The sequence below is a fragment of the Limulus polyphemus genome, unplaced genomic scaffold (genome assembly GCF_000517525.1).
Source record: "Limulus polyphemus unplaced genomic scaffold, Limulus_polyphemus-2.1.2 Scaffold61, whole genome shotgun sequence".
Classification (NCBI taxonomy): domain Eukaryota; kingdom Metazoa; phylum Arthropoda; class Merostomata; order Xiphosura; family Limulidae; genus Limulus; species Limulus polyphemus.
Genome location: NW_013665671.1, coordinates 533073 through 546286, shown reverse-complemented (window position 1 = coordinate 546286; position 13214 = coordinate 533073). Strand labels below are relative to the sequence as shown.

The 13214-nt window shown below is 33.9% G+C and overlaps 1 protein-coding gene across 1 annotated transcript in view; it reads left to right on the top strand.

The window, feature by feature from the left end:
* Positions 1 to 11883, top strand: part of LOC106464530 (transcription factor glial cells missing-like) — a 23180-nt gene extending 11297 nt beyond the window's left edge. The window contains exons 2-5 of the mRNA XM_022392779.1: positions 3034 to 3048; positions 4737 to 4986; positions 9827 to 10101; positions 11821 to 11883. Of these exons, the coding sequence (XP_022248487.1) occupies positions 3034 to 3048; positions 4737 to 4986; positions 9827 to 10101; positions 11821 to 11883 (603 nt within the window). The remainder of the gene's footprint in view (positions 1 to 3033; positions 3049 to 4736; positions 4987 to 9826; positions 10102 to 11820) is intronic.
* The last annotated feature ends 1331 nt before the right edge of the window (positions 11884 to 13214 follow it).

Here is a 13214-nt window from a genome sequence, read left to right as displayed (position 1 = left end):
AAATATATTAAGTTTTCTGATTAATAATTGTTATAACAATCACAGTTATAGCTTTCGAAGTATATAGCACACCAACTATAGCAAACCAATAATAGATACTTTTTTTATGCGCGTCGCGTTGGTTATATTTATAGGCGTGTGGAGAGTTTCTCGAAATTTCACTTTTACGTAACAATACTGACGCTAACACTAGCGTATACGTACATACATATATTGTTGATTCTTACACTGGAGAATCTTCTACAACGTTAGAGAATAGGCGGGAGTTTCGCAATACATATTTAACAGTATACGCTGTACATATTTCTAAATATAAATTTAATCTGAAGAAGCGTCGACATTAAATTAAATATATAGTAATAAATCCGTCACACAAGATATTTAATAATATAAAACAATAACTAATATTCATATCGATTTATGACGAAATTGCATTGACAGTTTTTGATTATACCTAAAAGGATGTTCGGTAATTAAATTTACATAAAAGAAGGTGGCAATTCTTTTTAAACTTGCCATTTGCCTACGTAATAACATAAGTAACAGGGGAAGATATTTTTAGTCCACTGTTGAATTCCTATTTCGCGATTGGAATAAACCATATGAAGGTGGCCAATTTATATCTCAAAAATGTTAACGTTGAATTACTCATACAAAGGGAATGTTTCCGTTGCTCATACACCTAACACGAATGTCACTAGTGAGTTTGGTAAATTTCTTAAAAGGCCAATGAAAACTACAGCAATTTGCCGGATAATAACACCTGTCTTGTAGATTTAGAGTTTTTTAAACATCTACTCAATAACATAGAAACTAAATTGCCTTAAAGAATAAGTTTGGAAGATATAGTACAGTTAATTTGTCATATTGTATAGTAGAAATAAGTGTATGTGTTCAGTACCTTGTTAAATAGGGGCTCTATTCACGCAGGTGTGCATAATCATATATAGTATCTTGTTTTACAAGGCAATAAATAACGATGCCGTTTCTCCAACCCTAATCACATGTGTGAAGAGATTGAAGTGATGGATTTTATTTTTGTGTTTAGCCTGCTCTAGCATTTACAAGAATAATCAGATACTTTTGTCGTTATTCTCAAATGTTTCGAATAAATAAGAATAGCTGGAAGCGTTGAAAAAAAGACACAAAATAACAAAGAAGGAAAAGAGCATTTAGCGTAACCATTCGTTTTCCTCTGTCGATCTCTGGTCTCAAGTTACTCAGGGGCCAAAGGGAATCATTACCTAATGGATAGATCTAAATTGCTATATTAAGTAGCGGGTCTAACGGTGGTTAGCTGCACTCCTGTGACGGCCGCGTCTGTCGGTGGTACAGTTGAAATCAGCCGAAGCAAAGAGCGGAAGGTTGTTTATCATAAGTGGTTCTCTTTCTGCTGTAATCGTAGGTCTACAAAAGATATATTATGTAATTAGCCAAACTTGATCCGCCTGGCAACGCTAATAGTTGTGAGAGGGCACCCCTCGTCCACATTAGGTACTCTCAGAGTCAAAGGTCACCACATTCCCCGTGCCCAGGGGTTAGAAGTATAGAAAGATATTTCAAAGTGTGTAAACTTGCCTTTCTTTTCTGTTGATAACACATGTAGGGACATTTCTCTTTTTGCTTATCTGTCTCTTTGGTTATGAAATTCGACGAAAACTTTATGAGTATTGCAAAACCTTTTATGTCGTTAGCCATGAAGTTGTGAATATGATATAGCAAAACCAAAATCAAAACTACAGGCTTTAAAATTCACTGTACATGGGCGTTCATTTATATCAACTATTATTTTTAAAAACCAATACAGCTTAAAAGAATTCATAATAAGCTTCTCATGAAATACATTTGTAATTCCTACATGATTTTAACCACAAAATCCTTTCTGTGCGTACTTTTACGCACTCCATTAAAGTTTCTATTCTTAATCCCTACCTATCTCTTCAACCGCATATAAGCAACGCTTGTTCTATTCGGAAATCCAACCCGTGGTGTTGAGAGTGAAGATAGCCCATTGTGTAACTTTGCACTAAAAATAAAACATGAAATAAAATTAAACAGATGGATTTATACATCAATCTTACGAATTATGGAAACTTAAGAACAAATGTGATACCAATTTTAGTTTTTGTGTGTTGTACGATTAAATGTTTGTTATCTAATTACATGTTATATGCATTACATCAAAGTGAGAATGGTCTCTCTGCCATGTGTTTATAGGAATTTCACACTATGGATAGATTACGTACATTGTAAAGACATTTAACCCACTAGCCAGCATACCACTCATAGGAACTTCTTTCATACACCAAATCCTCGATGCGTAAGTAATTAATGCTATCAGCTTACAAAATAAAAGCTATTAACTTCTCTTACTTCAACTTCTATAAACAATTCCAAAACAATATAACTTGAAATTTAGTGCTAATAGAGTTAGCATTTGCTAAATATATCAATACTAAAAATAATACGTTTAAAGATTAAAATGGATTACTGTTGATGTAGTACAAGAATTGTATCTGAATTACATGGAAAGTATATAAACAGCATGTGTTATGTTGGGGTGTTACAACTGTTATCAGATTATATTGTTGACTCAGGTTTAATAGGGAGTGAACTATTTGAGATAATAGCTTATACACTACAACTCCTGCGGTTTAGAAATAGAAACTCATTCGTTATGATAACACACAAAGAAGACTTTGGTATGAACTTTAAAACATTCTTGTCATGAAAATTCACCAAACTGTCTTCAACATGAAGTTTAACCTCTGTCCTTATATACAGAAATTTATCAGACAGTGGAAGTCAATGCAGTGAACCTATGCACGCCTCCTAGTTCCATTAACGTAATAATAACAAGTATTTGAAGCTGACGAAGGTTTAGGCTTTTAGCCAAACCACGAAATCGATTACTTTTTCCATGAGAGCCGTAAAAATTGTAATCTCATTTGATCACATATTTGTCGACTTTACCGACACAGCTTCAATGGCCTTTTTTTACTGTACTGCTTATATGTAAATTGGCACCCACAGTGGCGCATTAGTCAAGTTGACTGGTCTAAGATTGATCGCACAGAAGTTTGTTGCGGTATCGGGCAATAGTGTGTAATTTTGGCCAGCGGACTGAACACGATCTACGATGAAGAAAGTAGTTCCATAAAGACAGAATGGAACCTGGAATATCATTTTTATAAAGGTCGATTAGCCCTTAGTATATATATATATGAAATTATGCTTTTTTATTAATGTTTTTACATACAAATATAAAATCTGCTATAAAGATGGTTTATCTAAAAGAAAGATTTTTTCTTTGTTTTTGTCCCTCTTTTCTTTATCAGCTAAAAAATAAAAAATGAATTTGTTGGATTAATTTCAAATATCGTACGAAAATTTTGCTGTGATGTCTCGTATCTTAACTAGAAATGGTCAAGAATCAAATATTGTACTCTACTCTCTGTAAGAAAAAAAACCAAAATTAATGGCTTTTTACATATTTTGATAAAATCTTGAAACGTGATTATATAACTTGAGTTTTTTATATAGCAAAAATAATACATTGATACTCGGTGCTAGAGTCGAATGAACTTAATAAAAATTCAAATTACTCAGTTTCGATAGTACATTATTTAATTTTTATTTAGCGAAGTAAACATAACTAATGAGCTATTCAAACACGATATACGTACATTTCTTTCAAGAAACAAATCTTTCATTTTCACCTGAAAACGTCTCTTCAAAACAAATTTTACCAGTACTGTCTGTCACACATGCCTTTTAAGGTTGTGAAACAATAACGAAATTAATATATGAACCTGATGATCACAATTAAGGGATTTTAAAGCAATATAAGTTATTTCAGATGCGTTAGCAACAGAGATCTTACCAAGAATATGAAAGTTCGACGTCTAATTTACCTAAGCACTTGAGAGATACCTATATAATTAAAAGAGTGACATGTTTGCGTGCGTGTAAGCTTTCTAAACTTCATTAAACTATGCAAAAATAAAATTAGGACGAACAACATCACCATATACGTAAGAGAGGGTTGGTGTAAATAGTACTATGAATTGTAAAGGGAAAGGTATTTGGAAAATGTTTATGTCGTCTCTCAGAGCACCATTTCAGACAGCAGTGTTTATGTGTTAAGTTTTTGTTTGTGAGTTTTTTTATTTGTTTACAGACACTAAGATTACTGTTTCCGTCATTCTCTTGAATTTTAATACTTGCTCCCGATACCCAGGTTTTCAAAACGTTGCTTGATCTGGTGTCTCTCACTGGATCGGTTTGTCACTTTCAATCACACCATTCGGTTCCAAGTGTCATTTGTACTAGAAGTGTTTCGCTGGTATCACTTGTTGTGGAATAGGTTTAACCCACTTAAGTTTAACCTCGTACTCATTGAAACGCCCCGCACGGCCGTCAGGTTCGTTCAAAACTATAGTACCTAACTTTCGTACGTGAGTAGTCTAGACAGATCACTTAACTGTTTCAATTACTTTCAAAAGACATTTTATACACTTAATGCATTCAAATACCATATACATAGGTAAAGCACAAGTTGTTGTTTTTTCCTAAAGAATAATTATACTCTGTTTTTTGTTTTTGTCACTTGCATTAAAATTGGTTTTTGATTAGACTTGATCTACATAGTTTGGAAATGTAAATCTGTCTGTTGAAAAACAAGCATTTTTATTCTCAATTTATTAAAAAGTGTCTGTTGTTGTTTCTTTCATTAGATTTCAACCTACGACGGTTTTCAGGAATGGGCAGACGGCCACTGTCGTTTTGTGTACCGGCCGGATTGCGAGGAAGCCCGGCGACACTCCAGTGGCTGGGCGATGAGAAACACCAATAACCATAACGTCCACATTCTCAAGAAGTCCTGCCTCGGGGTTCTACTTTGTAGTCTACGGTGTACTTTAGATTCTGGAGAAAAAGTGACTCTCAGGCCTGCCATCTGTGATAAAGCCAGGAAAAAACAACAAGGTAAGAATGATTTAGTAGTGATATACATATTCTGTTTTTTATCACAAAACATTAAGATAAACCAAAGCAACAAAATCCATGTTTTTGCCTTTATACGGGACTCACTCTTATTATAAAGTAAGATAAAAAATAGCAGATGCATAAAAATATACAGATCTACTTTTGCGAAAAATAAAAATAACATATTTTATCTAGGGGAAATTATTCACGTGTTCTGAGTCTTACTTGACTTGACTCTCTCTCTCTCGCTATGCACAAAACAACTCTGAAACTTTCTATACATACTTCTTAGCATTGTAATATATGGCTAAATTTATTATATTTTATTATAAAAGTGAAAATGAATCTGAGCGGAAAATCATTGTTTGTATACAAATAATCATTAAAGGGTTTTGAGATAGTAAGTTAATATGTAGTATATCATTTTGGATAGTAGTTGGCAGTGTGGTGGTATTGTGGTTACGACTGTCTTTAGCTCGGCTCTGTGTAATATTTGCGTATAAATAAATTTGCCTGGTGGTTAGGGCGCTCGACTCGCAATCAGAGGGTCGTGGGTTCGAATCCCCGTCCCACTAAACATGCTCGCCCTTTCAGCCGTGGGGGCGTTATAATGTAACGGTCAATCCCACTATTCGTTGATAAAAGAGTAGCTCAAGAGTTGGCGGTGGGTGGTGATGACTAGCTTCCTTCCCTCTAGTCTTACACTGCTAAATTAGGGACGGCTAGCGCAGATAGCCCTCATGTAGGTTTGCGCGAAATTCAAAACAAACAAACAATAGGTGAGCGTTAAGTTTACAAACTTAAAACGCTAAAAACTTGGATCAGATTCCCCGTGGTGGACATAATAGAGATAGCCTATTGTGTGTCATTGCACTATAACAAAACAAACAAGCCGTAAAAGTAAACAAACTGTTGTGTATATGTACGGAACCTCACACCGTAGGAACGTTATTGGTCAAACTTTCAATTTAACGTATCAAGTATTCTTTCAGGAAAACCAAAACGAAATATACAAATTGTATTTTATCCACACATTATAAATAATTCTGTACAGTTTTGCAATATATAATAGACACTAAAGTACAGTAATTTGGTTTACAGTTTATTAAAATGTACGTTTTCTTGTACGCCTGCTGTTTATCATCACCTAAACAAATTTGCTATAATAAATTATATAAGCGATTTACTGCCTATACTGTACAGCTTGCCTTTTATAAGCCAGTCACTCGCACATCCCTCTTATCACAAGAACTGTAGCGTCAATGACATCATCTGCTTACCTTACATAAACCACCTCCTCTTTTTCTGCTTCCACACTCGAACCATGTTCATGTTCATATAACACTCTTATTCGGCTTTTGACACATACGTAGATCAAACCTTAAATTAAAAAAATCGATCTCTATAGCAGTAGACTTATCTGTTTCTCAATTTTCACTTTCTCTCTCTCTCATAGATATAGATAATCGAGTACAGAGATCAAGACGAATGCGTGTAGAGTAGCAGAGGTTATCCTAAGGTTCTTCCTTTTCATTTTTGTTGATCGACTTGCTTAGTTACAGATTTTGAGTTGATTCGCTACTTTTATGAAACTTAAGAGAAAGCTATCGATTGTTGTCAAAAGTTATTGACAATTTCACGGGAGCCTGTAGATTCTGTGATTTCCGTTGATAAGAGCTGTCTCAACTTATGACTTATGTCACAGAAACATGTCTGAGTGTAAGGCATCGGTTGTCCCAAACTTGGCTGAGTGTAAGACTTCCTAAGCATAAAGCACTATAACAAGAGGTTACATTTCCCCCAAACCTCCGTCAGATTAAAAAAATGACAGCATAACCTACTAACATGACACACACACCATGTAGACATTTCCTTTTGGTAAAAACATTGTTGTGTGTGAAGAAAGTTTCACCCCTGATTGTTTCAACATTGATTATGAGCTACGTTTATGTGTATAAAACCTCAACAATACCTTGTAAATGGGGCAATGCCAAACGTTTCAAGCACAGTCCCTTTCCACTACACAAAAAAAAAGTGAACAACTGGAGAAAAAAGAGGTAAAAAAAAGTATTTTAGACTATTATTATAGTGAAAACGTTTGAAATGCTTTTATGCATTTAAAGGCCCATATAAGACCATAATTTCGTTTTATTCCAATGGCCAAGATGCATTCAATCTTTTGAATTTCAGAAAAAAGACTATTGTGCTACCTCGAGATAATTAAACAATAATATCAATTTTTATTCCTCGGTATTTTTTAAACAACGCCACATCCCCTTGCCTTTAAATTCATACGCGGAGAAATAGTTGAGTAGGCTATCAACGTTTGTACGTCACGAGCCGGAGCACAACCTAACTTGTGTGGTATTTTTTCATGAAACATGCGACGATAAATACTCCAACATTTATTATCTGTGTTTATGGTTATTATTACATAATTATATACGCTAACAACACATATAATTAAGCAGACATAACACTTTCACATATAGTGAAAATATATCAGAGCTGGAGTTTTCCTTTGATTTTTCTCGATTTGACATGGATCGTGGAATACTCGCACTTCGCTTTCCCTTCTTACGTCCATCAACTTTATTTATATTGTACTTATTTCTATTATGAGTTGATTGATAGCAATATAAACATAACAACTTGCTGTTTATTACTGATAATTAATACCTCATAGATCTCAGCATATTAATTTCTTACTTCGCCTCTCAAAGTTTGTTCCTTCTCCCTCACTTTTAGTCTTCTCCTCCTTTCTTTAGTTGAACTCTTGTATTTTATATTCCTTTCTCAAACCCATGCCGAACAGGTCCCCTTCTTTCTGACCTTGCACCTGTTTCCTGTATATCGGATTATAAAGTTTCACAACCACAGGGGGTCTTGTAGTCTCTGCTGAACTTAGAAAGGCGGCCACTCACTTCAATCATTTTTTAATGATTTAGGGTACTGTAGTCCTTTAACTTTTTAGAGACTGAACAGAATTCGGTAGGTTTCTCACATGTCTCAACCCCAACCGATGTTTCTTTCAAATTGCTAAACATCGGATAGACATTTGGATAAAGATACCTTTTATAGAAGATATTTTGATTTTTATCCAGTAAACAGTAGTGTTATGTTGTAATCTTGAGGTAAAACTTTTTATTGTTAAGCACTGTAACACAAAGTTTATTTGCCCATGTGATTAAAATTCTGCTCCATGACTATTGTAAAATCAGGTAAATCTGAACAGCGATAGACCAATAACTCTGGCAATACATTCACAGTTTAAAATTAAAGGGAATCATCAATCATTACATTCTTTTTTCTACAAGTATGTTGGAAAAAATACGAAATATATAACTAGCCGCACAAAAACAAGCTATCACAATTCATCATTACCTGGCTTTTACTTAAAGCTTATCTAAGTGTATAGAGGAAGGCCAACAAAATACTTAATGTTGTTCTGACAAAACTTTTTATATTACGCTTCGTAAAAAATGTGAAAAGAAATAAAGGGCTTTGGACACTATAGGTTTTAATAGTTATAAAAAGTGCCCACAGATTATTACTTTAATTTGATAGCATCACCAAATTCTAATGCGAGTCATATGCACTAAGGTAATAAATATTACTAACACACATATATATATATATATATTAGCTATTTTGAGATCTTTCTATGAAACACGCCACTTTAAGAGTTTGTTTGTAATTAAGCACAATGGGCTATTTGTGCTCTGCCCACCACGGGTATCGAAACCCGGTTTCTAGCGTCGTAAGTCCGCAGACATACCGCTGTGCCACTGGGGGCCACTTTAAGAGACTATGCAAGCAGCATGATATATTTTGCTTTATTCTAAACAGGCATATACGAATAGGTTGAAAATCACCAAAAACTTGTTATATAGTTATTTCTAGAGGATAACGTTCGAGCTAGTGTTCTTCATCAGATCTGTGCGGACACAATTTTAAAGAAGACATGTGCAACAGTACTGATACCTGGTGTTTATGATAATATGATATCTCATATTACTAGGTTCTATCGAGATATTTTTATATATCGCGTCGAATTTGAACCCGAGACCTGTACATAGCAGGCAAGTGGTCTACCAAATGAGTAATAGGAGCGCCCCTAGCGCTTGATTGTAAAGCACTTTTTTAACAACTCAGACTGCAACACTATTTTGGCAATTTAATCAAATTTATTGACAAACAGCTTTATGGGGTTTCAAAACGATTCTGATAAAATGCAAAAATAATTGCTTTATTACTCCAGTCAGTTAAGTAATCTCTGTTGAGAATTCCAGTCAGATATTGCCTACTTTGGATAAAATATTACTGTAAGTTGCTTTTGTAATAACATACTCCAACAAAATATAAGTGCAAAAATTACTTAATATTACATTCTTAAAATTATTCCTATTTGAATCTTAGAAGTAGGGTGTCGTTCTTTGAAAAAATATTACCCATCATCCTCTGATTTATATGAAGAACATAATATACAAAAGAAATATGGCAGTTCAATATTATGTATATCCCGGGATGCAACTAAATACTTTGACTCTCCAAATGAACACTATATCAGTTGAGGTTAAAATACTTATCTCGTAAATATTATTAGTAAAGCACTTCTTTTAACAATCCAATCTGCCTGGCTACTAGACAGTGATATTAGACCTTCGATTATTGTCTATATTGAAACTAGCATAGATGTCTTTAATATTGTCATTCTATCGTAACCAGTTTTCAGAAAATTAGTTTTAAATTTGATTTGAGATGAAAGCATATATTATCAATTACAACTGTAAAATTGCATATCATGTAATATTATTGTTTCATTTATATCATGTTACAGGTAAACCTTGCCCTAACAGAAAATGTACCGGTCGTCTGGAAGTTTTGCCTTGCAGAGGGCACTGTGGTTACCCTGTTACCCATTTTTGGCGACACACAGATAATGCCATCTTTTTTCAAGCTAAGGGTATCCACGACCACCCGAAACCGGAACCTAAGGCGACAGCCGAGGCTAGAAGATCTCTCCATGGAGGCATTAAACGGCCGAGAAGCAGTACCAGCGCAACGGGAGAGCAAAGAATCAGATTAAACGGACAGGCCGTGTACAGTGGAAAGGTAAGAATAACGTCACCAAGTGAAAAGAACAACTTTCTTAAACAACACTTCTTCAACTCATAACATCGTGATTTATGACCATCATTATAAATAATTCTGAGTTGGATAAATCTGAGTTTTTTTAAAATAGGAACTTTAATATAGGGTAACACCTGAAGCGGCAAGCAATACAAATTCAATCTACACAACTACACAAAAACGAAATCTTAATTTTTACATTCACTATTTTTACTTCATGGGACCCGAGGTTCCTGATATTTTAGATGGTTAAACTTAAGTTTGACCTTCGACATTTCAAAAGAAAATTCACATCCAGTCAGTTAAAAATTGTAATGTCAGGAATTTGTATTTTGTATTTATGGTAAAGCTACTAAAAAAAAGGCTATCTGCCGCCTTCCCTAATTTTAAACTACTGACCAAGGGAAGGCAGCCAGTCAGCAACACCTTACCATCCACGATAAGGAATTGACTGTCACTCTCGTGACAGTTTAAAGAGGTGTAATATTTTGTGATATCGCGCGGATTCAAAATCCATACTTCTGCCACAAAGCCAGTTTGCGCCCTCTAATACTAGGAATTGTAAGATCACGAAATCATTTATGAAAACTTAATCAAATCGATCAGACATTTTCCAAGCAAAGTAATGAACCATAAGCTCATATAGGCTTATTCCGAAAAGACGTTTACAAAGTTGAGTTGTGATATGTTTCTATGAATCGCGAAGGCACTGATTTGTGAAATTTTGTTTGAAACTGAATATTGGTAGTTAAGGGTATCAACCATTATAATATATACGAATTCTATTTTTTTACATACTAACAAATATGACCAAAACCATATTAGAATGTTAAGTACAAAAGGCTTTTCCTGCCAACACTTGGGTAGTTACCAGCATTACAAATACATTTTGCGTTCTTGATTTAAAATAAATCTTCTGCGTTTTGTATTCAGAACCAGCTAACATGATTCAAGTAATAAGTAAACCTTCGATTTAAACGCTAACTATTTATTTTCTTATCGAGTAAAACATTTATAAATTTAATATTGGTAATATAGAACTACTAAGCAAGAGAGTATATTAAGAATTTGTCTTTGAAATTCCAAGGTCAGATATTTTTATATCTTTTTTTTAGTTTTCGAATATATCTATCTAGCTTTTCATGCAAAATTTGACCGAATGAGATCCATTGTTGGGAAATCTGTTTGTGTCTCTGACTTATTTACTCAAATTTTGATGTTACTATTAATAATGGTCTGTACCACATCAAATACTTACTTTTTAAGGTGTGGTTTCTTAATGTTCCAAGAACGTTTTACACAAATCGCTGGAATTCAATTCACGGGGACGTAAAAAAAAAAGGACCACAGGTCATACACAGATTAAGGTGTACCTACGGAACGGCAACAATACTTTTAACGAAGTGAAAATTTAGAGGAAAGACTAGCATGTTATACATATACATTTCAAGAATGCAAAAATCTTTCATTAGAGGATTCTATAGTCATGTGATGTACCTACGGTTTTGTTTAGCTAATAGGCTAAAAGGAGTGGTTCTGTATGAACGAAATTACATTGACGAATAGAGGGATCAATCAAATTCAACCACTGTAAAGACGTGTTTAGAACATGAAACGTTTAATACTCATCCACTTATACATAATTTTTGAAAAACAACATTATATTTTGCAAATTACCGTTTTTGTTTTTTACTTACAAAGGAAATTGGCTGTTTTGCCCGCCTTTTTCCAGTTCGGAGAGAGAACGAATTGGAGACGGATTAACATGCTTATGCAGGGAACAAACGAAAGCAGGCGTTAAATGATCTTGTCCCCCCAGCTCTTGGTATAAAATTGGCCTAATGATAGCTTTATGCCATAACGATAAGTACAATTTGCGACTATTAGCGTCTCGGATCCCCTTAAAGTCCTGCGGCTTCCCGGCAGCCTTATCGGCAATGGCGTGGTAGAATATATTTGTATGCACAGCATAATAATAACTATAGTTGTCTGGGTGATCCCTTTGCTATTTAAGTATCTTTTTTTTTCGTCCGTAAACACAGAGGGAGAATTAATGAAGTGTAACTAAGGAGCTAGATCTATTTAATACTCAAATACATGCACGTCCATTAGCTTGATCGTTTCACCAGCAACTTAGATAATACCAATCCAAGAGTTTAACGGTTTTTGTAATATGGTTTTAATATAGTGCCGACCTTTTACGTAGACAAAGTAATTTACACAGATCATGGTCAACCACATATCTATAATTCATACTTGTATTATAACATGAAATATATGTCAACTTGTTATTGCGAATGAAGTATTGTCACTTTTAAATAGAATTTAATGCCCTGTACATGACAAGGGAAATTTCAACAACCATTACAGATCATCTTCTTTTGTAGCAATATTTGTGGTTTTTACTAAGTAGCGCGCAAGTAATCTACTTTGTGATTAATAATAGTTATCACGGTCAAATCAGCGTGTTTAAAAAATAGCGCGAAAAGAAATAATTAACATTAAACAATTCTTAGAGTTTAGCAATGTGTGTTCATCATTTTATGTTACCCATCGAATAACAGTTGCTTTTTATTTTATTTAAATATAACGATTTTTCGATTAAAATATATTCAATGTATTGAATCCATTATAAAATATACACAATTCAGAATTGGCTCATACAAACTTAATTGTTGAATTGAGTAAGGAGCCCCAACCCGTATAGCAGACGACGACGTTTCCAACTTTTGGCGCAAATAGTTTGATTAACTTTTATTTTAATAGTTTTACATGTTATCTCCAAACTAAAGGCTAAAACTTTTTACACGATACTAAGTAAGACATTATCCTTTAAAGAAAGCTTCTTTTAAATGATATCTGGGGATGTGCTAACTAATCTAGCAACTTTCATACCAATAACCATGTTCACTTAATGAAAAAGGTATTTTTGAAGTAGGAAAAGAACATAAAAACAGTTTGTTTAGAGTATCACCTTTGGCAAATTGAGCACTCATAGTCATTCAAAAACAAAACACTTTTTCATTCACTTTATGGTAAAAATAAGAAATATGTATACTTTATAATTTAAATTCATAATACTTTTCAAAGGGGCG